Source organism: Antedon bifida, chromosome 11 (genome assembly GCF_963402885.1).
Source record: "Antedon bifida chromosome 11, ecAntBifi1.1, whole genome shotgun sequence".
In the NCBI taxonomy this organism is placed as follows: domain Eukaryota; kingdom Metazoa; phylum Echinodermata; class Crinoidea; order Comatulida; family Antedonidae; genus Antedon; species Antedon bifida.
Genome location: NC_136236.1, coordinates 1,046,756 through 1,074,595, shown reverse-complemented (window position 1 = coordinate 1,074,595; position 27,840 = coordinate 1,046,756). Strand labels below are relative to the sequence as shown.

The 27,840-nt window shown below is 34.6% G+C and overlaps 1 protein-coding gene across 1 annotated transcript; it reads right to left on the bottom strand.

The window, feature by feature from the left end:
• Positions 1-7,726: 7,726 nt before the first annotated feature.
• Positions 7,727-27,840, bottom strand: LOC144856163 (uncharacterized). Its single transcript, XM_078714121.1, has 8 exons — positions 27,715-27,840; positions 18,273-18,345; positions 17,963-18,127; positions 17,237-17,398; positions 16,518-16,682; positions 15,805-15,969; positions 7,851-15,451; positions 7,727-7,768 (listed from the first exon to the last, which is right to left on the bottom strand). Exons 1-8 carry the CDS (start codon positions 27,718-27,720, stop codon positions 7,727-7,729), a joined length of 8,379 nt encoding a protein of 2,792 aa, XP_078570247.1. The 5' UTR covers positions 27,721-27,840.

The window sequence follows — 27,840 nt, the reverse complement described above, 5'->3', positions numbered from 1 at the left end:
ACCTGTTGTGCTACTGTTTCAGTGGCCTTAGCTGTAGTAGTCTGTACATCTTCTGGCTGTTGAATTGGTGTCACTGGCTGTATTTCAGTATCAACAACTTCTACATGACGAGGAGTAGTTGGCTGTAACTCAAGTGGTTTTTCAGTCTTAGAAACTGTTTCAAGGATTGGTGTAGTTGCCTTAGCTGATATAGTATCATCTTTACTAGATTTAGCATCTTTAGGGTGTTCTTTTGTAGAATCAATGATTTTAATAGTTTCCTTTGTAACTTTTTGTTCTATGGTAGGAACTGAAGTTGATTTAAATGTGCTAATAAATCCAGTTTCTTTATCGGTTGTATCTGTTTCTACCTCTCCAGAACCCATTTCATCAGAAATTTTAGATTTGGTGGAAGCTTCGACAACTGTTGGAACTTTAGTTGGTAGAATAGTTACAATTTGAGCAATGTTGTTTGGTGTTTGATCCTCTACTATGGCAGCTGTTGTTGAACCTTCAGTTTCAACTAATTCTACACTTGGAATAGGTGATGGTTTTAATGTTCTCAGTTCTGATTCAACAAGTGGCATATCAGTTCCAGATCCAAACTCGTCAACTGATTCATCAGCAGAAACTGGCAACGATGCAACTGTTGTTGAACCAACTGGAATTGTTTTTGAAGTGGTTGATGGTACATTAATTCCTTCATCTATATGTTTAGAAGTAGTAGACTGAAATTCGTCTGGTTGGTGTACTGGTGTTACTAGCTGCATTGTTGTAACATGAATCTCCTCTACAACCTTAGGAGTGGTTGGTGAAAACTCAACCGATTTTGCAGTTGATGTAATATGTTTAATTTCATCTGGTTTTGAATCTTTCGTCACATCACCTTCAATAATTTCAACAAGTGGTGTCATCGTTTCTTTGATTGTTGCTGTAGTGTGTTCTATTGGTTTACTTTCTTCTTTAAGGCTCTCACTAATACTGTCTTGAGGTTGTGCAGTCTTTTCTCTCTGAACATCAATCGTTGTTGAATATGAGTCAAATGTTGGTGTAGTTACCTTAGCTGATATTGTATCCTCTTTTACCGCTTTATCATCTTTAGGGTGTTCTTTTGTAAAATCAATAACTTTAACAGGTTCTTTAGTAATTATTTGCTCAACGGTAGGAATAGGTGTTGGTTTAAATGTGCTAATGAATCTTGGTTCTTTATCAGGTGTATCGGTCTCTAACTCTCCAGAAGCAATTTCAGTTACCTGTTGTGCTACTGTTTCAGTGGACTTAGCTGTAGTAGTCTGTACATCTTCTGGCTGTTGAATTGGTGTCACTGGTTGTATTTCAGTATCAACCACTTCTACATGACGAGGAGTAGTTGGCTGTAACTCAAGTGGTTTTTCAGTCTGAGAAACTGTTTCAAGGATTGGTGTAGTTGCTTTAGCTGATATAGTATCATCTTTACTAGATTTAGCATCTTTAGGGTGTTCTTTTGTAGACTCAATGATTTTAATAGTTTCCTTTGTAACTTTTTTTTCTATGGTAGGAACTGAAGTTGATTTAAATGTGCTAATAAATCCAGTTTCTTTATCGGTTGTATCTGTTTCTACCTCTCCAGAACCCATTTCATCAGAAATTTTAGATTTGGTGGAAGCTTCGACAACTGTTGGAACTTTAGTTGGTAGAATAGTTACAATTTGAGCAATGTTGTTTGGTGTTTGATCCTCTACTATGGCAGCTGTTGTTGAACCTTCAGTTTCAACTAATTCTACACTTGGAATAGGTGATGGTTTTAATGTTCTCAGTTCTGATTCAACAAGTGGCATATCAGTTCCAGATCCAATCTCGTCAACTGATTCATCAGCAGAAACTGGCAACGATGCAACTGTTGTTGAACCAACTGGAATTGTTTTTGAAGTGGTTGATGGTACATTAATTCCTTCATCTATATGTTTAGAAGTAGTAGACTGAAATTCGTCTGGTTGGTGTACTGGTGTTACTAGCTGCATTGTTGTAACATGAATCTCCTCTACAACCTTAGGAGTGGTTGGTGAAAACTCAACCGATTTTGCAGTTGATGTAATATGTTTAATTTCATCTGGTTTTGAATCTTTCGTCACATCACCTTCAATAATTTCAACAAGTGGTGTCATCGTTTCTTTGATTGTTGCTGTAGTGTGTTCTATTGGTTTACTTTCTTCTTTAATGCTCTCACTAATACTGTCTTGAGGTTGTGCAGTCTTTTCTCTCTGAACATCAATCGTTGTTGAATATGAGTCAAATGTTGGTGTAGTTACCTTAGCTGATATTGTATCCTCTTTTACCGCTTTATCATCTTTAGGGTGTTCTTTTGTAAAATCAATAACTTTAACAAGTTGTTTAGTAATCTTTTGATCAAAGGTAGGTGTTGGTTTAAATGTGCTAATGAATCTTGGTTCTTTATCAGGTGCATCGGTCTCTAACTCTCCAGAAGCAATTTCAGTTACCTGTTGTGCTACTGTTTCAGTGAACTTAGCTGTAGTAGTCTGTACATCTTCTGGCTGTTGAATTGGTGTCACTGGCTGTATTTCAGTATCAACCACTTCTACATGACGAGTAGTTGGCTGTAACTCAAGTGGTTTTTCAGTCTGAGATACTGTTTCAAGGATTGGTGTAGTTGCCTTAGCTGATATAGTATCATCTTTAACTTTTTGTTCTATGGTAGGAACTGAAGTTGGTTTAAATGTGCTAATAAATCCAGTTTCTTTATCGGTTGTATCTGTTTCTACCTCTCCAGAACCCATTTCATCAGAAATTTTAGATTTGGTGGAAGCTTCGACAACTGTTGGAACTTTAGTTGGTTGAATAGTTACAATTTCAGCAATGTTGTTTGGTGTTTGATCCTCTACTATGGCAGCTGTTGTTGAACCTACAGTTTCAACTAATTCTACAATTGGAATAGGTGATGGTTTTAATGTTCTCAGTTCTGATTCAACAAGTGGCATATCAGTTCCAGATCCAATCTCGTCAACTGATTCATCAGCAGAAACTGGCAACGATGCAACTGTTGTCGAACCAACTGGAATTGTTTTTGAAGTGGTTGATGGTACATTAATTCCTTCATCTATATGTTTAGAAGTAGTAGACTGAAATTCGTCTGGTTGGTGTTCTGGTGTTACTAGCTGCATTGTTGTAACATGAATCTCCTCTACAACCTTAGGAGTGGTTGGTGAAAACTCAACCGATTTTGCAGTTGATGTAATATGTTTAATTTCATCTGGTTTTGAATCTTTCGTCACATCACCTTCAATAATTTCAACAAGTGGTGTCATTGTTTCTCTAATTGTTGCTGTAGTGTGTTCTATTGGTTTACTTTCTTCTTTAATGCTCTCACTAATACTGTCTTGAGGTTGTGCACTCTTTTCTCCCAGAACATCAATCGTTGTTGAATATGAGTCAAATGTTGGTGTAGTTACCTTAGCTGATATTGTATCCTCTTTTACCGCTTTATCATCTTTAGGGTGTTCTTTTGTAAAATCAATAACTTTAACAGGATCTTTAGTAATTTTTTGCTTAAAGGTAGGTGTTGGTTTAAATGTGCTAATGAATCTTGGTTCTTTATCAGGTGCATCGGTCTCTAACTCTCCAGAAGCAATTTCAGTTACCTGTTGTGCTACTGTTTCAGTGAACTTAGCTGTAGTAGTCTGTACATCTTCTGGCTGTTGAATTGGTGTCACTGGCTGTATTTCAGTATCAACCACTTCTACATGACGAGTAGTTGGCTGTAACTCAAGTGGTTTTTCAGTCTGAGATACTGTTTCAAGGATTGGTGTAGTTGCCTTAGCTGATATAGTATCATCTTTAACTTTTTGTTCTATGGTAGGAACTGAAGTTGGTTTAAATGTGCTAATAAATCCAGTTTCTTTATCGGTTGTATCTGTTTCTACCTCTCCAGAACCCATTTCATCAGAAATTTTAGATTTGGTGGAAGCTTCGACAACTGTTGGAACTTTAGTTGGTTGAATAGTTACAATTTCAGCAATGTTGTTTGGTGTTTGATCCTCTACTATGGCAGCTGTTGTTGAACCTACAGTTTCAACTAATTCTACAATTGGAATAGGTGATGGTTTTAATGTTCTCAGTTCTGATTCAACAAGTGGCATATCAGTTCCAGATCCAATCTCGTCAACTGATTCATCAGCAGAAACTGGCAACGATGCAACTGTTGTCGAACCAACTGGAATTGTTTTTGAAGTGGTTGATGGTACATTAATTCCTTCATCTATATGTTTAGAAGTAGTAGACTGAAATTCGTCTGGTTGGTGTTCTGGTGTTACTAGCTGCATTGTTGTAACATGAATCTCCTCTACAACCTTAGGAGTGGTTGGTGAAAACTCAACCGATTTTGCAGTTGATGTAATATGTTTAATTTCATCTGGTTTTGAATCTTTCGTCACATCACCTTCAATAATTTCAACAAGTGGTGTCATTGTTTCTCTAATTGTTGCTGTAGTGTGTTCTATTGGTTTACTTTCTTCTTTAATGCTCTCACTAATACTGTCTTGAGGTTGTGCACTCTTTTCTCCCAGAACATCAATCGTTGTTGAATATGAGTCAAATGTTGGTGTAGTTACCTTAGCTGATATTGTATCCTCTTTTACCGCTTTATCATCTTTAGGGTGTTCTTTTGTAAAATCAATAACTTTAACAGGATCTTTAGTAATTTTTTGCTTAAAGGTAGGTGTTGGTTTAAATGTGCTAATGAATCTTGGTTCTTTATCAGGTGCATCGGTCTCTAACTCTCCAGAAGCAATTTCAGTTACCTGTTGTGCTACTGTTTCAGTGGACTTAGCTGTAGTAGTCTGTACATCTTCTGGCTGTTGAATTGGTGTCACTGGCTGTATTTCAGTATCAACCACTTCTACATGACGAGTAGTTGGCTGTAACTCAAGTGGTTTTTCAGTCTGAGATACTGTTTCAAGGATTGGTGTAGTTGCCTTAGCTGATATAGTATCATCTTTAACTTTTTGTTCTATGGTAGGAACTGAAGTTGGTTTAAATGTGCTAATAAATCCAGTTTCTTTATCGGTTGTATCTGTTTCTACCTCTCCAGAACCCATTTCATCAGAAATTTTAGATTTGGTGGAAGCTTCGACAACTGTTGGAACTTTAGTTGGTAGAATAGTTACAATTTCAGCAATGTTGTTTGGTGTTTGATCCTCTACTATGGCAGCTGTTGTTGAACCTACAGTTTCAACTAATTCTACAATTGGAATAGGTGATGGTTTTAATGTTCTCAGTTCTGATTCAACAAGTGGCATATCAGTTCCAGATCCAATCTCGTCAACTGATTCATCAGCAGAAACTGGCAACGATGCAACTGTTGTCGAACCAACTGGAATTGTTTTTGAAGTGGTTGATGGTACATTAATTCCTTCATCTATATGTTTAGAAGTAGTAGACTGAAATTCGTCTGGTTGGTGTTCTGGTGTTACTAGCTGCATTGTTGTAACATGAATCTCCTCTACAACCTTAGGAGTGGTTGGTGAAAACTCAACCGATTTTGCAGTTGATGTAATATGTTTAATTTCATCTGGTTTTGAATCTTTCGTCACATCACCTTCAATAATTTCAACAAGTGGTGTCATTGTTTCTCTAATTGTTGCTGTAGTGTGTTCTATTGGTTTACTTTCTTCTTTAATGCTCTCACTAATACTGTCTTGAGGTTGTGCACTCTTTTCTCCCAGAACATCAATCGTTGTTGAATATGAGTCAAATGTTGGTGTAGTTACCTTAGCTGATATTGTATCCTCTTTTACCGCTTTATCATCTTTAGGGTGTTCTTTTGTAAAATCAATAACTTTAACAGGATCTTTAGTAATTTTTTGCTTAAAGGTAGGTGTTGGTTTAAATGTGCTAATGAATCTTGGTTCTTTATCAGGTGCATCGGTCTCTAACTCTCCAGAAGCAATTTCAGTTACCTGTTGTGCTACTGTTTCAGTGGACTTAGCTGTAGTAGTCTGTACATCTTCTGGCTGTTGAATTGGTGTCACTGGCTGTATTTCAGTATCAACCACTTCTACATGACGAGGAGTAGTTGGCTGTAACTCAAATGGTTTTTCAGTCTGAGAAACTGTTTCAAGGATTGGTGTAGTTACCTTAGCTGATATAGTATCATCTTTAATAGATTTAGCATCTTTAGGGTGTTCTTTTGTAGAATCAATGATTTTAATAGTTTCTGTTGTAACTTTTTGTTCTATGGTAGGAACTGAAGTTGGTTTAAATGTGCTAATAAATCCAGTTTCTTTATCGGTTGTATCTGTTTCTACCTCTCCAGAACCCATTTCATCAGAAATTTTAGATTTGGTGGAAGCTTCGACAACTGTTGGAACTTTAGTTGGTAGAATAGTTACAATTTGAGCAATGTTGTTTGGTGTTTGATCCTCTACTATGGCAGCTGTTGTTGAATCTACAGTTTCAACTAATTCTACCCTTGGAATAGGTGATGGTTTTAATGTTCTCATTTGTGATTCAACAAGTGGCATCTCAGTTCCAGATCCAATTTCATCAACTGATTCATCAGCAGAAACTGGGGAAGTAGTATTTAATTGAATATCTTCAGGTGTTTCATTAATTTTTAGAGATACGACTGTTGTTGAATCAACTGCAATTGGTTTTGAAGTGGTTGATGGTACATTAATTCCTTCCGGAGTGGTTTGTGAAAACTCAAATGAATTTGCAGTTGATGTAATATCTTTTATTTTATCTAGTTTAGAATCTTTTGTTACATCAGGTACATCTTTTTCTACGTCTACCTTATCAGATACAAGCAGTGTTGTAGACGCAACATCATCTACAGTGAGAAGTTCTGTTTTGTCAATTTTTTCTGTTGTTAAATCAAGAGCTACAGGTTTTACAGTTGTTGTTTTCTGTTCTGTCAATTTAGCAGCAGTAGTACGTACTTCTTCTGGTTGTTGCATTGGTGTTACTGGACTTTCTGTTGTAATAGCTTCTTTTGCAAGTTCTGTTGAAGTGTCAGGTTCTTTTGTAACTTTCTGTTCTACGATAGGAACTGAAGTTGGTTTAAATGTGCTAATAAACACTGATTCTTCATCAGGTACATCTGTTTCTGTGTCTAATGCACTACCTTCAGTAACTGGTTCAACTGTATCAGAAACCTTTGATTTAGTGGAAGCTTCAACTTTTGGAACTTCAGTTGGCATACTTGTTCTGAATGTGTGAATGTCTCCTTTCGTGGCTGTTTTTGTACCTATTGTTGGAGATGTTTGATTTATGTTTAATTCCACAAATGGCGGCGCTTTAGTTTTAGAAATAATGTTTTCTACAAATACCTCATCGGATACAGGCAATGCCGTAGACACAATATCATCAACAGTGAGAAGTTCTGCTTTGTCAACTTTTTCTGTTGTTAAATCCACAGCTTTTAAAGTTGTTGAAGGTACTTTAGTTTTCTGTTCTGCCAATTTAGCAGCAGTAGTCTGTACTTCTTCTGGTTGTTGCATTGGTGTTACTGGATTTACTGTTGTAACAACTTCTTTAGCAAGTTCTGTTGAAGTGTCAATTGCAGGTTCTTTTGTAACTTTCTGTTCTACGATAGGAACTGAAGTTGGTTTAAATGTGCTAATAAACACTGATTCTTCATCAGGTACATCTGTTTCTGTGTCTAATGCACTACCTTCAGTAACTGGTTCAACTGTATCAGAAACCTTTGATTTAGTGGAAGCTTCAAATTTTGGAACTTCAGTTGGCATACCTGTTATAATTGTGTGAATGTCTCCTTTCGTGACTGTTTTTGTACCTATTGTCGAAGATGTTTGATTTATGTTTAATTCCACAAATGGCGGCGCTTTAGTTTTAGATATAATGTTTTCTACAAATACCTTATCGGATACTGGCAATGCCGTAGACACAATATCATCAACAGTGAGAAGTTCTGTTTTGTCAACTTTTTCTGTTGTTAAATCCACAGCTATTGGTTTTAAAGTTGTTGAAGGTACTTTAGTTTTCTGTTCTGCCAATTTAGCAGCAGTAGTCTGTACTTCTTCTGGTTGTTGCATTGGTGTTACTGGATTTACTGTTGTAACAACTTGTTTAGCAAGTTCTGTTGAAGTGTCAATTGCAGGTTCTTTTGTAACTTTCTGTTCTACGATAGGAACTGAAGTTGGTTTAAATGTGCTAATAAACACTGATTCTTCATCAGGTACATCTGTTTCTGTGTCTAATGCACTACCTTCAGTAACTGGTTCAACTGTATCAGAGACCTTTGATTTAGTGGAAGCTTCAACTTTTGGAACTTCAGTTGGCATACCTGTTATAATTGTGTGAATGTCTCCTTTCGTGGTTGTTTTTGTACTTATTGTCGGAGATGTTTGATTTATGTTTAATTCCACAACTGGTGTTTTAGTTTCAGGTATTTCTTCTACTAATACCTTATCGGATACAGGCAGTATTGTAGACGCAACATCATCTACAGTGAGAAGTTCTGCTTTGTCAACTTTTTCTGTTGTTAAATCCACAGCTTTTAAAGTTGTTGAAGGTACTTTAGTTTTCGGTTCTGCCAATTTAGCAGCAGTAGTCTGTACTTCTTCTGGTTGTTGCATTGGTGTTACTGGATTTACTGTTGTAACAACTTCTTTAGCAAGTTCTGTTGAAGTGTCAATTGCAGGTTCTTTTGTAACTTTCTGTTCTACGATAGGAACTGAAGTTGGTTTAAATGTGCTAATAAACACTGATTCTTCATCAGGTACATCTGTTTCTGTGTCTAATGCACTACCTTCAGTAACTGGTTCAACTGTATCAGAAACCTTTGATTTAGTGGAAGCTTCAAATTTTGGAACTTCAGTTGGCATACCTGTTATAATTGTGTGAATGTCTCCTTTCGTGACTGTTTTTGTACCTATTGTCGAAGATGTTTGATTTATGTTTAATTCCACAAATGGCGGCGCTTTAGTTTTAGATATAATGTTTTCTACAAATACCTTATCGGATACTGGCAATGCCGTAGACACAATATCATCAACAGTGAGAAGTTCTGTTTTGTCAACTTTTTCTGTTGTTAAATCCACAGCTATTGGTTTTAAAGTTGTTGAAGGTACTTTAGTTTTCTGTTCTGCCAATTTAGCAGCAGTAGTCTGTACTTCTTCTGGTTGTTGCATTGGTGTTACTGGATTTACTGTTGTAACAACTTCTTTAGCAAGTTCTGTTGAAGTGTCAATTGCAGGTTCCTTTGTAATTTTCTGTTCTACGATAGGAACTGAAGTTGGTTTAAATGTGCTAATAAACACTGATTCTTCATCAGGTACATCTGTTTCTGTGTCTAATGCACTACCTTCAGTAACTGGTTCAACTGTATCAGAAACCTTTGATTTAGTGGAAGCTTCAACTTTTGGAACTTCAGTTGGCATACCTGTTATAATTGTGTGAATGTCTCCTTTCGTGGTTGTTTTTGTACTTATTGTCGGAGATGTTTGATTTATGTTTAATTCCACAACTGGTGTTTTAGTTTCAGGTATTTCTTCTACTAATACCTTATCGGATACAGGCAGTATTGTAGACGCAACATCATCTACAGTGAGAAGTTCTGCTTTGTCAACTTTTTCTGTTGTTAAATCCACAGCTTTTAAAGTTGTTGAAGGTACTTTAGTTTTCTGTTCTGCCAATTTAGCAGCAGTAGTCTGTACTTCTTCTGGTTGTTGCATTGGTGTTACTGGATTTACTGTTGTAACAACTTCTTTAGCAAGTTCTGTTGAAGTGTCAATTTCAGGTTCCTTTGTAATTTTCTGTTCTACGATAGGAACTGAAGTTGGTTTAAATGTGCTAATAAACACTGATTCTTCATCAGGTTCATCTGTTTCTACGTCGAATGCACTCCCTTCAATACCTGGTTCAACTGTATCAGAAACCTTTGATTTAGTGGAAGCTTCAACTTTTGGAACTTCAGTTGGCATACTTGTTATGAATGTGTGAATGTCTCCTTTCGTGGCTGTTTTTGTACCTATTGTCGGAGATGTTTGATTTATGTTTAATTTCACAAATGGCGGCGCTTTAGTTTTAGAAATAATGTTTTCTACAAATACCTCATCGGATACAGGCAATGCCGTAGACACAATATCATCAACAGTGAGAAGTTCTGCTTTGTCAACTTTTTCTGTTGTTAAATCCACAGCTTTTAAAGTTGTTGAAGGTACTTTAGTTTTCTGTTCTGCCAATTTAGCAGCAGTAGTCTGTACTTCTTCTGGTTGTTGCATTGGTGTTACTGGATTTACTGTTGTAACAACTTCTTTAGCAAGTTCTGTTGAAGTGTCAATTGCAGGTTCTTTTGTAACTTTCTGTTCTACGATAGGAACTGAAGTTGGTTTAAATGTGCTAATAAACACTGATTCTTCATCAGGTTCATCTGTTTCTACGTCGAATGCACTCCCTTCAATACCTGGTTCAACTGTATCAGAAACCTTTGATTTAGTGGAAGCTTCAACTTTTGGAACTTCAGTTGGCATACTTGTTATGAATGTGTGAATGTCTCCTTTCGTGGCTGTTTTTGTACCTATTGTCGGAGATGTTTGATTTATGTTTAATTCCACAAATGGCGGCGCTTTAGTTTTAGAAATAATGTTTTCGACAAATACCTCATCGGATACAGGCAATGCCGTAGACACAATATCATCAACAGTGAGAAGTTCTGCTTTGTCAACTTTTTCTGTTGTTAAATCCACAGCTTTTAAAGTTGTTGAAGGTACTTTAGTTTTGTGTTCTGCCAATTTAGCAGCAGTAGTCTGTACTTCTTCTGGTTGTTGCATTGGTGTTACTGGATTTACTGTTGTAACAACTTCTTTAGCAAGTTCTGTTGAAGTGTCAATTGCAGGTTCTTTTGTAACTTTCTGTTCTACGATAGGAACTGAAGTTGGTTTAAATGTGCTAATAAACACTGATTCTTCATCAGGTACATCTGTTTCTGTGTCTAATGCACTACCTTCAGTAACTGGTTCAACTGTATCAGAAACCTTTGATTTAGTGGAAGCTTCAACTTTTGGAACTTCAGTTGGCATACCTGTTATAATTGTGTGAATGTCTCCTTTCGTGGCTTTTTTTGTACTTATTGTCGGAGATGTTTGATTTATGTTTAATTCCCCAACTGGTGTTTTAGTTTCAGGTATTTCTTCTACTAATACCGTATCGGATACAGGCAGTATTGTAGACGCAACATCACCTACAGTGAGAAGTTCTGTTTTGTCAACTTTTTCTGTTGTTAAATCCACAGCTTTTAAAGTTGTTGAAGGTACTTTAGTTTTCTGTTCTGCCAATTTAGCAGCAGTAGTCTGTACTTCTTCTGGTTGTTGCATTGGTGTTACTGGATTTACTGTTGTAACAACTTCTTTATCAAGTTCTGTAGAAGTGTCAATTTCAGGCTCCTTTGTAATTTTCTGTTCTACGATAGGAACTGAAGTTGGTTTAAATGTGCTAATAAACACTGATTCTTCATCAGGTACATCTGTTGCTACGTCTAATGCACTCCCCTCAGTAACTGGTTCAATGTCTGAATATTCTTTTGATCCAGATACACTAAAAGCCATTGAAGAGGTAAATTTATCTGTACTGTAAATCGATGTTACTTCAATGCTATTCGTTGGTGGCTCTGAGGTTTGAGAAATATTTGCTCCTTTCGATACAATTGGAACAGATATAGTAGTATTTAAAATGTTTATTTCTTTTGGTTTCTTTGTACTTAATGGTCGAGTTGGTGGTGGAACAGGTGGCGGAGGAACAGATTGTGTTACATTTTGCTGGTTTGCGTTTGTCTCTATAATGGTAGATTCTGTGAATGGTTGTTGTTCTGCAGTCTCTGTAATTACATTATCAATTATTTCTTTCTCTGTTGGTGTTGACTTTTGTGTATCCTGCAGTTCTAATGTAGTTGTATCAATAATTAGAGTTGCTTCAGTTGTTTCTACCTTTTCACCAATTATTTCTTTCTCTGTTGGTGTTGACTTTTGTGTACCCTGTTGTTCTGATGTAGTTGTATCCACAATTTGAGTTGCTTCAGTTGTTACTAGCTTTTCATCAATTATTTCTTTCTCTGTTGGTGTTGCCTTTTGTGTATCCTGTTGTTCTAATGTAGTTGTATCAAGAATTTGAGTTGCTTCAGTTGTTACTAGCTTTTCTTCAATTATTTCTTTCTCTGTTGGTGTTGCCTTTTGTATATCCTGTTGTTCTGATGTAGTCGTATCAATAATTTGAGTTGCTTCAGTTGTTTCTACCTTTTCATGAATTATTTCTTCCTTTGTTGGTGTTGCCTTTTGTGTATCCTGTTGTTCTGATGTTGTCGTATCAAGAATTTGAGTTGCTTCAGTTGTTTCTACCTTATCATCAATTATTTCTTTCTCTGTTGGTGTTGCCTTTTGTGTATCCTGTTGTTCTGATGTAGTCGTATCAATAATTTGAGTTGCTTCAGTTGTTTCTACCTTTTCATGAATTATTTCTTCCTTTGTTGGTGTTGCCTTTTGTGTATCCTGTTGTTCTGATGTTGTCGTATCAAGAATTTGAGTTGCTTCAGTTGTTTCTACCTTATCATCAATTATTTCTTTCTCTGTTGGTGTTGCCTTTTGTGTATCTTGTTGTTCTGATGTAGTCGTATCAAGAATTTGAGTTGCTTCAGTTGTTTCTACCTTTTCCTTAATTATTTCTTTCTCTGTTGGTGTTGCCTTTTGTGTATCCTGTTGTTCTGATGTTGTCGTATCAAGAATTTGAGTTGCTTCAGTTGTTTCTACCTTATCATCAATTATTTCTTTCTCTGTTGGTGTTGCCTTTTGTGTATCCTGTTGTTCTGATGTAGTTGTATCAAGAAATTGAGTTGCTTCAGTTGTTTCTACCTTATCATCAATTATTTCTTTCTCTGTTGGTGTTGACCTTTGTGTGTCCTGTTGTTCTGATGTAGTCGTATCAATAATTTGAGTTGCTCCAGTTGTTTCTAACTTTTCATCAATTATTTCTTTCTCTGTTGGTATTGACTTTGGTGTTGGCCTTTGTGCATCTGGTTGTTCTGGAGGTGTCATATCCAAAATAATGGTTGCTATGGTTGTGTCTATCTTCCTGAGTAATTTTTCTTTTTTGGTTGTTGTTGGTTCTTCTGTATCGTGTTCTTTCACTGTTACGGTGTCTGTAATTACTTTTGTTAGTTCTGACTCTTCAGGAGTTACTTTTTCTTTCATTTGTGTTGGATTTTCTGTGTCCAGTTGTTCCAATGTAACTCCGTCAATTATAATTGCTTGTGTTGGTTGTACAGGTTCAGCAGTTTTCTTTTCCAGTTGTTCTGATGTAGTTGTATCCACAATTAGAGTTGCTTCAGTTGTTTCTACCTTTTCATCAATTATTTCTTTCTCTGTTAGTGTTGCCTTTTGTATATCCTGTTGTTCTGATGTAGTCGTATCAAAAATTTGAGTTGCTTCAGTTGTTCCTACTTTTTCCTCAATTATTTCTTTCTTTGTTGGTGTTGCCTTTTGTGTATCCTGTTTTTCTAATGTAGTCGTATCAAAAATTTGAGTTGCTTCAGTTGTTTCTACCTTATCATCAATTATTTCTTTCTCTGTTGGTGTTGCCTTTTGTGTATCCTGTTGTTCTGATGTAGTTGTATCAAGAATTTGAGTTGCTTCAGTTGTTTCTACCTTTTCCTCAATTATTTGAGTTATTTCTTTCTTTGTTGGTGTTGCCTTTTGTGTATCCTGTTGTTCTGATGTAGTTGTATCAAGAATTAGAGTTGCTTCAGTTGTTTCTACCTTATCATCAATTATTTCTTTCTCTGTTGGTGTTGCCTTTTGTGTATCCTGTTGTTCTGATGTAGTCGTATCAAGAAATAGAGTTGCTTCAGTTGTTTCTACCTTATCATCAATTATTTCTTTCTTTGTTGGTGTTGCCTTTTGTGTATCCTGTTGTTCTGATGTAGTCGTATCAAAAATTTGAGTTGCTTCAGTTGTTTCTACCTTTTCATGAATTATTTCTTCCTCTGTTGGTGTTGCCTTTTGTATATCCTGTTGTTCTGATGTTGTCGTATCAAGAATTTGAGTTGCTTCAGTTGTTTCTACCTTATCATCAATTATTTCTTTCTCTGTTGGTGTTGCCTTTTGTGTATCCTGTTGTTCTGATGTAGTTGTATCAAGAATTTGAGTTGCTTCAGTTGTTTCTACCTTTTCCTCAATTATTTCTTTCTCTGTTGGTGTTGCCTTTTGTGTATCCTGTTGTTCTGATGTAGTTGTATCAAGAATTAGAGTTGCTTCAGTTGTTTCTACCTTTTCATCAATTATTTCTTTCTCTGTTGGTGTTGCCTTTTGTGTATCTTGTAGTTCTAATGTAGTCGTATCAAGAATTTGAGTTGCTTCAGTTGTTTCTACCTTATCATCAATTATTTCTTTCTCTGTTGGTGTTGCCTTTTGTGTATCCTGTTGTTCTGATGTAGTTGTATCAAGAATTTGAGTTGCTTCAGTTGTTTCTACCTTATCATCAATTATTTCTTTCTCTGTTGGTGTTGCCTTTTGTGTATCCTGTTGTTCTGATGTAGTTGTATGAAGAATTTGAGTTGCCTCAGTTGTTTCTACCTTATCATCAATTATTTCTTTCTTTGTTGGTGTTGCCTTTTGTGTATCCTGTTGTTCTGATGTAGTTGTATCAAGAATTTGAGTTGCTTCAGTTGTTTCTATCTTTTTATCAATTATTTCTTTCTCTGTTAGTGTTGACCTTTGTGTGTCCTGTTGTTCTAATGTAGTTGTATCAATAATTTGAGTTGCTTTAGTTGTTTCTACCTTTTTATCAATTACTTCTTTCTCTGTTGGTATTGACTTTTGAGTTGGCTTTTGTGTATCTGGTTGTTCTGGAGGCGTCTTATTCAAAATGATTGTTGCTATGGTTGTGTCTATCTTCCTCAGTAATTTTTCGTTTTCTGTTGTTGTTGGATCTTGTTTATCCAGTTCTCCCTCTGTAACTGTGTCTGCAATTACAATTGCTTTTGTAGTTACCAACTTTTCATCAAATTGGCTTACTTCTGTCGTTAGTTGTTTTACTTCCTGTTGTTTCAATGTTGTTGTGTCGATAACTACAGGTGCTGTTGTTGCCTTTTCTGTTGGTATTGTTGTTATGAACGGCTTCTGTGTTCCCTTTTTGCTTAAGGTTGCATCTGTAATTACAATTGCTTTTGTTGTTTCCACTTTTGGTTCTGTTGGTTTCTGTGTATCCTGAACTTTAAATGTTGGTGTGTCCGTTGATTTTGTTGTTTTCATCGTTTCATCAACAGATGTCTGTTGCTGTTGTTTTGTTGTTTTTGCAATTGTTGGTGTAGTAGCTAACTCTTCAACAAATATTTCGTCAATACTTGTATCTGTGACAGGTTCCTTTTTCTTTGACGTTACTAATTCCTTTCCATCCGTTCGAGTGGCATCAACATTTACTGTGGTGCTGTGTGTGCCCGTTGGGAGAATGGTCCATTTTCCTTTTGCAACTAAAAGTTAAAAAATTAAGCAATACATTAATTATCTTGTATAAATTTTTTTTCAGTATCTATATATGGTGTTGGTCACAAAAGGGTAAATATTGAGATGTGGGCGTTATATTCTTTTATTGAAAACATTGGTGTATATCCTAACATTATTTTGAGGACTGAATATGCCATCAAGATTCTTTAATCTTCTGACTATGTCATGAGGTTCCTTAATGATCAGCTGGATGGAACACCCTCGTTAAATATTGTTGAATTAAAATACAAAATAAAAATTACTGATGAAAAACGGTTTCAGTAAGAACTCGTTTTTATAGTTATTGCATCTATTCCAATAATAAAAAATACCTGCTTACTTTTTATAGTGCATTCGCCTTCATATAATTCTTGTACATTATTTTGATCAAGACAGTTTTCATACTCCATAATACAGCTATTATCATAAGTCCTTGAATTCATTCCACATACTGGGTTGTAAGAGTACATGCCACAGCGAATTTTCCGACATTTTCTCCTCCTTCCTTACCCAAAAAAAAAGACAACTATTTTAGATTAAAAGTGAAAAAGTACGAAAAAAACAAAAAAATAATGAAAAATAGTAGACAATGACATTAATTATTTCATTTTTTTATGAAAGCCACAAAAGAGAAAAAACACTGAACAAGTATTATTATAAATGTCATAACATATAACAGATGCTATAGTATTTATATATTTAGAGATTCTGACCTTATCAATGTGCTTATTATTATTTGTATCTCTAATGAGATCCAGCCAATAATACCCACGGTATTGTCATTTTTCAGAATTTATTTAGACAGAATAATAATCATATTTATTGTTGTTTACACATCCTGTTATTACTTGTATACTTTAATTTAATATTTTTCAAATTTATATAAATTTCAATGTGACAAAAAGAAATGTTATAAATGTTTCCAATTTAATCTTTTTCAGCCTTGACTGATTGTAATATTCTTTTTTACATAAAAAAATAAATATGTATATAAACATCAACTTTACAAGAAAATTGAATTACATAACAAACATATCTTTTAAAAAAACTTACGATGATCTATGCCACATGGTCCATAAGATACTCGACGAAGAGACGGATTATTAGTCTGACAAGCAACTACATTTATCACGGCTTGGTTGAGATATGTTCGGCCGTCTGTAGCACACATCGGTCGATAGTCCTTACGAAATGTATTAGCACAATATGTAAAAATACCTAATATGGGAAAAAAAAAGTCAACTATCTCAAAACTGGACATTAAATTTGTGGGTAGTTTGAAGTAACAAAGGCTTGAACAGGGATGTAGATAGTTTAAGTGTGAGAGTGGGAAAAAATAAAACAGTATTTTCTGGTTAAAAACAGTACTGAAATTAGGTTAGTTAAAAAGCGTTACAACACTTTAGGCCAACTGGAAGACTTCGAAGGTGATGTCTCACCTCTGCCTAGCACAATTAATTCCACAACAGGATGATGATTTGAAGAAAAAATGTAAGTCTACTTTTGTTTAAAAAGAAACACTAAACAGTGATAAATTTAAAGAGATAGTTTCGAAATAATAAGCCACACCAAATGCCTCTTTGTCAGACTTCCTTGTGGAGTATTCAAGAGGACAACCACCAAGTACCAAGTGAATAAATCAAATGTATAAAGATACAATGGATGTGAGGGTCCCTAATGATCAGCTTCATTAAATATTGTTGAAATAAATAAGTGATTTTTCCTGAGGATTGTCACCAGTGGTCAAATGAGTATGTCAATCTTTACATTACCTGTGGCTTTTGCAGGACAGTAACCATCACATATCTTTCCCAGCGACGGTTTGTTTTCACATCTTTCTTTATTCAATAAACACTCGTTGTCATACACAACATGATCAGTGCCACATACTGGTACTATCATGCTGGAACAACCACGGGGACAAACAGTTGTAGCTAAAAGAATATAAACAAATAATTATTACGAAAGTTAAAAAAAGAAAATTAGTTAAACGAACACGGTAGAACCCTAGTCAAGAGACAACCGATTGGTGCGGGAAACTTGCCCATTAACACAATATCAAACCATCCTTCCCTACTGTAAACAAAAACAAATTGGTAACAAATCATGAAACAGTTAATGTATAACAAGGCAATCTAACAGGATACTCAGCTCCGGAGAGGGTTTATCTGTGGTTGCGACATGATCAGTTTCACGCCCCCTAAACTTTTCGATTGGCCAATTGGCTTCCCTAAATGTCTAATTAACAGACTCCACACCACGGAGAATATGTACAGAGTAAAGTTAACTGTTGGTATTTGTCGCAGCCAAACATAAGATCAACAGACTGTTACAAATTCTTATCTTGGTACGGCATGCTCAGCTTCCAGTTCGTAGATTGCCTTGGTCTGAATGACGGAAAATGAGGAGGATAGGATTTCCCATAAAAAGTGAAATAAACTGGTATAGGTATTACTGATGGTATAAAGCATGAACTAAGTTTAATAAATCTACTATACCTGGTATTCCAGTAGGTCTGCATTTTCCCACATGTTGTACTGTAATATGACTAAGCTGCTTGCATGCGTAAATATACATGATACATTCGCTGTGATATGTTTCTCCGTCTGAACCACATACTGGCGCATAGTACCTTTCACATTTCCTACTACAGCGGTCATTTTCTGCACAAAATAAGACAAAATACCATCTTTGAATTGATGCACTGGCTAGCTAGGTTATACACTTTCTGAAACGTGACTCCATATCATTCATATTTTTGTCAATTGGTTGGTAAGAAATTTAAAAAATAAGTAAATTAATTCTTACCATCATATTCAAATGGATCGAATGCATTTGTTAATGGTAATATTCCAAGTAGAGTTAATATTAAAATGAATTCCTGTTGAGAACAAAATGCTTCTGGTTAAATTATGTAGCACACAAATTATCAATTTATTAAACTAATTTTTGTTTTACTTTTGTTTTTGTTTTGTGAGTTGAATACCTTATTTTCAGATGAGGTTGGCTGATAGGTCGAACCTAAAACAAGCTATCCGATCTGCATACATTTTAGACATTGAGATTATATTTCAATTAATTAAAACAGACTTAACAAACAAAAATATAATTCAAAGTTAACAATAGATGTTAAGACAAAGTCTGGTGTATTTATAGCGCCCCCATTCGACACGTAACTTTAAAGCAATCAAATTACAGGACTGGAATCAACAAATGATGATGTCATAAGTAGAACGCAATTTTCCAGACCTTTCCAATTATATTTACTCTACTGGGATTGACTTTATTTTTAGTAACATGATGACAAATAATGAAATAAATAAATATATTTATACGAAGAAAAAAGTTGCAGTGATGATAGGCACACACTGTGGAATGATGGCTAGAAAATTAGTGTAGGGTAAAGGCCCATTTACACTAGGACGATAACGATCGACGATAAATAGATAGACATACATTTTTCTTACTTAAAACAAAATAAATTGGACAAGTTTTTGTTTTAGAACTATAGAAAAATCATTTATGCTGTTAATGATAAAAATAATATTTTTTTAAATCTGATCAAGTGACATCATGATCAATCAAAACAATACCCTCGTTGTATTGTCACGATATTATTGCTGTTACTGATCATGACGTCATTTGATTGTTTTATAAAGCAACTATATTATTGTCACCTGCAAGATGTTTTATTTTCACTCACCAGCTGAAATAATTAGAGTTCAAATTTGATTGTGAATTTAGCAGTAATTTAATTTTAAAAATTTAAACAAGGTCGCAGAAATAATCCAAGGTCCTGAACAAAATATCTAAAATGAAATAATTGCAGACACTAACAAAAACAAACATTTGGATGACATTACTCTACTGCATCGCATTGAGTGTTGAAGACCACTTACATTTGGATGACATTACTCTACTGCATCGCATTGAGTGTTAAAGACCACTTACATTTGGATGACATTACTCTACTGCATCGCATTGAGTGTTAAAGACCACTTACATTATACACATTTATACATTTATTTCATTCACATTCATGTAAATAATTAATTATCTAATTAAATTATTTCTTTCACAATAAACGTAGAGATGAAAATGCATACATGAGTTATAACAAATACAGACTATGTGTGTATACATTTATAGTGAGCTAAAAATAAAAGATTGGCTTTGTTCCAGTAGGACTACCGTATTTCTTATTAAATATTATTTCTAATAAATATTTAAATAACAAATATGTATTTCCGCAAAGTATAAAGGAACTATTTATGATTTATAAATCTGTCAAATTTTTATTTAAATTGGCAAATTTTGACAAAGTTGACCTTGTTCATTGATGAATGACAGAATAGTATTATGCTGTACAAACGTAACAACAGTCTCTGTCTACACTTATCAAACAAATTAATTGTGTGCTTTAAATATGGTAGTGATGTGCCCAAATATGGTAGTGATATGTTATAATCGTGTCCATATATGGGCACATCACATTTTTTTTGCCATGTAAAGTTTGATAGTGTGAACAGAGCTTTAGATTTTGGTGCCATAGGAATTTATTTTCTGATCTCTATGTTAAATGGAAATTATGGTCCGTTTTAGGCAACCGACCAAAAAAAAAATTATTTTAAAGTTGAGCTCCACTCAAAATTTATCACCTTATATTATATTTAAGTATGTTTAATTGAAAGTGATTAAATTTAAAAAACAGGGAAAATATAACACTATTTTCCAAAAACTAATTTCTAAAAAATCGGTCAGAAAATAGTGTTTTTTAATGGATTACACTTTTTCAGTAACTTAGGGGTTATTAGTTTAGAATACGTCGTCAACTGACGTTTTAGTCGCCGGTGAACGCGTTGTATTAATGTCTACCCTTGATAAATTATGTGTCGAAAAATGGCGAATCAATTTTATACACACAATTAATACGATTTATTTAGGTCCAAATAATATTTCAGATAAAAATGTATTTCTCAGAATAGTAAATCGATGGAAGCTTAGGCTTGACTGAAGAGAAACTATTCAGGCACCCTCTATCATGGTACGTCCATGGGTAGGCCGAGGTTGCTGTAAGGCTATCAGCCCAGCCAGCTAGAGGTCAAGCAGCATCGGTACATACCTATACCATGGAGGTTTACCTCCATGCCTATCTCTAGTAGGCCTAGCTTTAATGAATAGCCACGTCTTTCTCAGATCTCGTTAAATTTGACATTTTAGTAATAATCTCACATTATTATTACACTGTGAAACATGATAGGGTCACATCATCCAGAATGTTTTAATATACTTTTCGCCCGTCAAAATAACAACAATAACCATGCCAGATGCCAGAGAGTAGCAGTGTGATCGTGAAAAATGTCACGTCATCATACTCCCTAGCTTAATAAAAAAAAAACAGTTGCACCCTAGTGAAAAGGAGATGTAGGCCTATGACGATAATTTCATCCTCATGATAGTGCTCCAACAGCCTGATGATCCACAGGGTAATAACAGGCTAGATAGGCCTACAGTAGATTGTAAGATGCTTCGTAAGAAACATGCAATGCGTATTTAATTAAGAAAGTGAAATTCCTTTTAATTCGAGTTCCGTTCTTGTAATTTCTTCGACTCCTCTTCACATTTATCTGTTTGATTCACGCACCTGTTTTTTAACCATTACTTATGACGTCATACTGGCGCTATAATGTGTTTCTTATCACGTAATCTTTAGGAAGATTCCGTAATCCTATTGGTCCCCGATGACAATTCAATCTGATACCATAAGACAGGTTTTTAAAAAATGGATTGTTTCCCGCAGTTAAAGTAGTTCCCTATAAACCACACAATATCTTGCTAATTAACAAGTGACAATCATTCCATATGGGCTAACTACCCGAAGAGCCTCAATAAATTTAAAAATGTTGTTGAACAATAATACTACCTTTTATTATCGCACTTTGCATTTTCTTTCAATTCAATTGGTCAGTTCAACAAGTGTTTTGCACTTACAAATAATGATAATCATTTAAATTTAACATCTCTTGAACGCGCAAAAACTTTTTCCCCTTCTTTCACAAAAGTATTGCACGAAGGCTGACTTTGTATCAAATTTTCTCGTGACGCAAGTCACAATTGCTTATGTTTTGGCAACGAATATAATTACAAAAGGTGGTCCAGTTACGTTCCAATCGTCTATAATGCCTGAGGCCATTTAATTAGTTATCCGCTTGGTAGAGCGGATAACTCCTTGTTACTGTATGGGATCAATATTTTTTTTCTGTATTATTCTTGGATCCTTCCTTCCTTTTTGTGAGTCGCGTTTCTCTAAAATGTGTAAACATAACATTTCATAACTTTGACAACATATGGGCATTTACGTGAAGTTGTGCACCTCCTATTTTTGAATGACGTCATAGTTGCGCAACGTGACTTACGCGCAATTTTATGAATTTCAATGATTGATTATAGATTAAAAACCAAAAGTCATTTAGTATTGACACTTTGACAAAATTTAAGTCATATCAGGGGCAAACTTTCTACGGATTAAAAATGGCATGTTTCACAAGAAGTTACGCGCGCACGCGCATTTAAAATTTCAAAATGCGCAAAATTAATTTCTAATCAACTTTTTATGCGTTTCTTGTCATTTTGAGCATGTCAAAAATTCCCACGGGCGCGCAATTTTTTACGCACGCGGTGCGCACGTAGCGTTAAAAACATATTTTTTTCTCTTGAATTATTTTTTTCAAGTCTTTCCTAGTAATTTTGAAAACAATTTAGACCTTTTCCAGTTTAAATAACGCCATACGAACACGTTGAATTAGACAATTCGTGCGCGTTTTTTATGAAAAAGCTTAAAAAATCGTCAAAATTATGTCTTTTTTTAAACAGTCATAGTTTCTAAAGTAAACCGTGAACCGTTTATTTTTATTACAAAATCTAGAAGTTGATGAGTTGTAGATATCGGATCATGCATCGATAAGGCTAAAAAAACATTGTGACGTCATCGTATGGCCACACGAATGTAAAATATAGGATTTTTGTCTCTTTCGTTATTGCTCATCACATTCAATGGAGCGCATCACGCTTATCTGTATTCCTTTTTCTCCTAAATTTATATATTGTGTAGGTCAATCAACTTTCTTTAGCATGAGATAAAAATATTTTAATTTTTATGACGTCATCATGCCTAAAAATTTTAATTACGTGGGTCATTAATTTCATCTTTACAGTAAATTTCAATCTGTAATAGCTCGTAAGAATAAAATGTGATAATCACGATTAAAACGTTTTCTAGAAGCTATTGGATTGTAGATACGAATTCATGTAAACATTTTGCCAATCGGATGTTGTGACGTCATCATATGGCCAGTTGAATAAAAAAAGTCGTATTTTCATATTTTGCGTAATAGTTCATCACATTTAAAAGGGTGCGCATCTATATTTTACGTATTCAAATTTCTTCTACACGTTAATATGTTGTTCCTGAGATAATGTCCTCCAGAAATTGCTATTTAAGTGTTTCATTTTGATACCGTCGCCATGTTAAAAATTGGAATAAATGGCGGGTCCCGTAATTTCACCTATTCTACACTGTATGTAATATGTATACAGATTATACTGTTTGCATGTATATACTATATGACACAAATTGACAGAATTCAGCACTAACAGCATATCATATTCTTCAGTTCTTGTCATAATGCCATAATCTTTATCTGTGTGCAATATTCCAACGTATGACGTGCACGTGGCGTTTGTCGTTGTGCGGATAACTAACTCGTCAAAGTGACGAGTTTCATGTCTAGTTTTGATTGTATGTATTGGACAAATCAGCTGTACCCTGAAGCTGAATGTCTGTAGGCCTATCCTATTTAATATTTTTGTGGCGGTTCAGATATTCCAGACGAGCGGGTTAACCTCTAAGGCCGGCCACACGTGTTGAAACCACCAGTGGGGTTTTCCCTTGCATGGGTTTAGCGTCATAGCACCGTACCTACGTTCCTTTTATACAGTCTACCAAGCTGTGATGAGCAAAGAGTACAAACTCATAAAATAATGCAGACTGGTATAATAATTACATAGGTATTATGTGATTAAACTGGAAGACAGAAACATAAATGTAATTTTACTAGATAGTTATATCTGTCTTTAAATAACAAAAATAGTATGATATGAAGATGATACAAGATCTGTTTTTGGCCACCTGAACAATCAGCATGCACAGTCACAGGCCACACTACAAAGAGGAAACCAACCATGGAGAAAAGATACAATCAACCTTGCGTATTTTATACCTCCATGATATAACAACCAGAACCGATGAAATATATCTGTTAAACAGGAATAGCCACCGGCTAGATCCGTAATAGTGATCAACTTACATTTCCAACTCAGCACCTGAATGTGTTACATTTTGATGGCCAATAATAAAATTGTCTGTCACTCTCGTCTGGGCTGTGGTCTGCTATTAAAATGGTTATCAAGGGCAAACTTTGTAAATTGTAGGCCTACAATCATTCTAACTATTGTACTTATTATATGATTTCTGCCACTCCATAGTAGTCCTTGCACATGTGGTGGGGGAGGGGTGGTGGTGTATGGTGAGAAGCGTTTGGACTGACATTCGGAATGATAGACGCTTTAGTGATAGGCCGTTATTCTAATCCATTCATGTTTTTCAACCATTTTTCTCACATGTTCGGCAGAGGATGTTTTCTCAATCTTTTGTTAGCTTGTTAAATCATGAATCATTAAATTCTCATAAAATTCCAATTTGTTTATTATCACGTTGGTATGTCGTTCCCTAGGCTATAGAACGTGACAGTTGAAAAAAAAATCGTAACAAATAAAGCGTATCTAACGTCTTTATGTTTTTTTTAGTACCGTATTTCATACGCATCGGACAGCGAGTAACTCGTTAATTACAGGATGGATACACTATTTATAAATGTATTGTGCTTATAAAGTCTCATTTGAGGTATAGGGAGTGGAGTTAAGATAGTCGGGAATTAGGCATACAACCATGGCACTAGGTCAGGATTGAACCCCGGACCATGGGATTGGAAGGCAAGCATGTTAACCACCAAGCTACAGCTCCACTACTCAAGCTAGCTCCAATGCATTGTATAATTGGATTTGCACGTCCTTTTGGTGACAGTGGGTTTCTTGCCAAATGAATAAAACAATAAATAAAATATTTATAAACTTTATCGTGCACTTTATGGTAAACTGTCAATTATCGTATTCGTTACCATTATATTGCGTCACTGACAATACTATACCTATAAACCTTTCTACAATACTATACCTATAAACCTTTCTACAATACTATACCTATAAACCGTTCCTATTACTACTGTTTACCTATAACCTTTTCTACCAAAGTTTCTCAGGGTTAACGATAATCAAGATCGGAATCAAAGAAGAAAAGAATTGCAACAACACTGGATTTAAAGGATTTAACACAAATCTGTTTATGAATTTGAATATAACTACAGTTTATTTTATATTTATCGGTATTTTCCTTCCTCATTCTTTAAAAAATCTCTTGAATAAAAAAAAAGACAAATACACGAATAAAGTTATGGTTGTGATAAAACTGTAGTTGTATCTACTGTATTGGATAGTATTGGTATTAACAAACAATTACGACAAATACACTACATTTATTTATTGCATGGGCATACAAAAGGACAGATTATTAATACGAATCAACTTTGACTGTGACGTCAGTAATAATCCTGAAGAAATAAGTTATTTCTCCATGGTAATAATTAAAAGGTTCCTAAAATATATATTCTACCGCATAAAACAAGCGTGGGTGGCAAGGTTGTTTGAAGGTGTGTTAAAAGGGCAAAAAGGAAGACGAAAAAATCTAATTAATTCTCAATGAACATGTGTTAATTATGGACAACGCTTGTCGGAAATAGCTATATGTGAAATAAATCACTATTTAGCACATGTTATTCAAATAATTTGATAAGAGATAATTAATGTTAAAGATTAACCATAAGATAGGCCAACTAAAAAAAGAAAAGGCTGGATGTACAACATAAAACATAGAAAGAATACATATTAAAGTAAAGGTCAACCATGATAGGCCAACTAAAAAAAAGAAAAAGGCTGGATGTAGGCCAACAACATTAAAAAAATTAGAAAAAAACATAGTAAAAATACAGATTAAACCATAATAGGCCAACTAAAAAAGAAAAGACTGGAGGTAGGCCTACAACATTTAAAAAATAGAAAAATGCATAGTAAAGTAAAGATTAAACCATAATAGGCCAACTACAAAAAAGATTGGAGGTAGGCCTACAACATTGAAAAAAAAAATACACTACATTAGGCCTACATGAACAGTATATTTAATTTTCTGTAAATTTTTTGCTGAAATAGCATTTCTGTTTGGTTACCAGCACACCCTTGCACTTTCGTCATCAGTGCAGTAGACATTATCATGTGTCATTAGTACATGTGTGTGCATTTAAATGATTATGAGCAATCAACTTAGTAACTAGTAGCGATATGTATACTTAGATCGGATCAGGAACCTGATTGAATCAATCTGACACGGATATTAAACAGATATGAAGTGAACGGAAGCATTTGATTTGGGATGACTGATACTTATCTAAACTTACTGGGGTTAATGAGTGGAAACTACAGTACTATTATAATGCGACATTTATATAGCGCTAGATCAGAGCGCTTTGAGTGCTGGTTTATTATCAAAATTATCTAGACTCTGAGCAGGAAAAATGTTAATTAAAGACAACCCAAAATTAATTAATACTCCAATACTTAGTGCTAAAACACCACTGTTACACGCTACAATGTAGGCCTACCCATGTGTACATCTATTACTCCAGAATAAATAGGTACTACATTACTGTTGTATGCTGCTACGCTACAATGTAGGCCTACAACAACCCAAATATCCAATTCAATTTAATAAAACTCTCAGTATCCAATACTCCGGGGGAAATTCATTTGGCTGTGGTATACAAAGATTTAAAAAGCGCACAAAAAGGCAAGCAGAAGCACAACAATCAAATACAAATCTAAAATATGTTAAATATACAGAAAGAAATAAATAGCATTTGAAATACGTGTACATTACTAGTACTTCTAATATTCCATTACTATTATAACATTCATTTTCTAATAAGTACGGTAGCTGAGGAAACTTCTGGGCCATGAAATAACCGATTGAAATACTACTTTTACTAGACTCGCACCACTGTATAATAAATGCTATAAAGACAGTTTTATTACTACCATGCCATACTAAATATAGCATTCTATTATTTTTTTTACAATAATTATTTGTTTGATTGAGAGACACTAATGATTACCTGTACTGTACTCTTTCAATATACTATACAATCATGTATCCACCCTCAACCAATGAAGCATGAACGGCATTACAATGTACTTTTGTATCCGCCCACACAGAAAAATGCGCATGCGTCAAAACTTTTTTACAGGTTGCAGGCTAGGTATGTCTGATGCATTGTTATGTATGTATCCCATTATATTTAACCAGCAGTTAACCGCCATGCCTCAATAATTCACGTACCTGAATTTAAGCACATCCTTTATGAAATAAAAGAACGGTAAATGATTCAATACATGCTACCCGGGTCAATAAAGATTCAATTACTCACAATATCTGTAGCTACATTTAATTGAAAACAATTAATTACAGAAAATAGTTTATCATTTTGAAGGACATTGTTACACTTTGATGTGAAAACAGCAAATTGATTTGCTAAATCTGACACGCGAGACACGATCGCACACATCATCAAAAGTCAGAATGATAAGTGTGTCGCGCACGCGCGAGGGTTCGTAGCTAAGATACAATTGTTCTTAATGTCTTTAATTTGGTAAATTTAATATAACCGATTTAGTCAAAGAAAAAATATACAGAGATCATTGCGATTTCGACGATCTTTCACTAAACAAATATTATTTTAAATATTTAAAATTTAATTCATGATACTCATTAAGCATAGTTACTGATTACTATTCAATGAAGAGGCTGTCATTAACGGAAATGGAATTAACAAAATGATGACGTCATACGCTTACTAATTATCTTAATTAGAAATAAGACAAATTATTTTATTAAGATACAACGAAAAAATGTTTTCACTGAAGACAAATCAACAACAAATCTGTTAAGTTATCACTTTTGATAACGATATCTATACGCGCGCGCATAGGAAATAGAGCAGAAAGAGTTATAAGTTTTGTTACTTACCTTCATAATGCAAGTTAATTATTCCACTCAAAGATCCTTATTTCATAATTAAATCCAAGAATAGCAAATATATGATGAAATATTAGTAAATTAAATATCCCTTTAAAACATTTCCAAAACAATAAT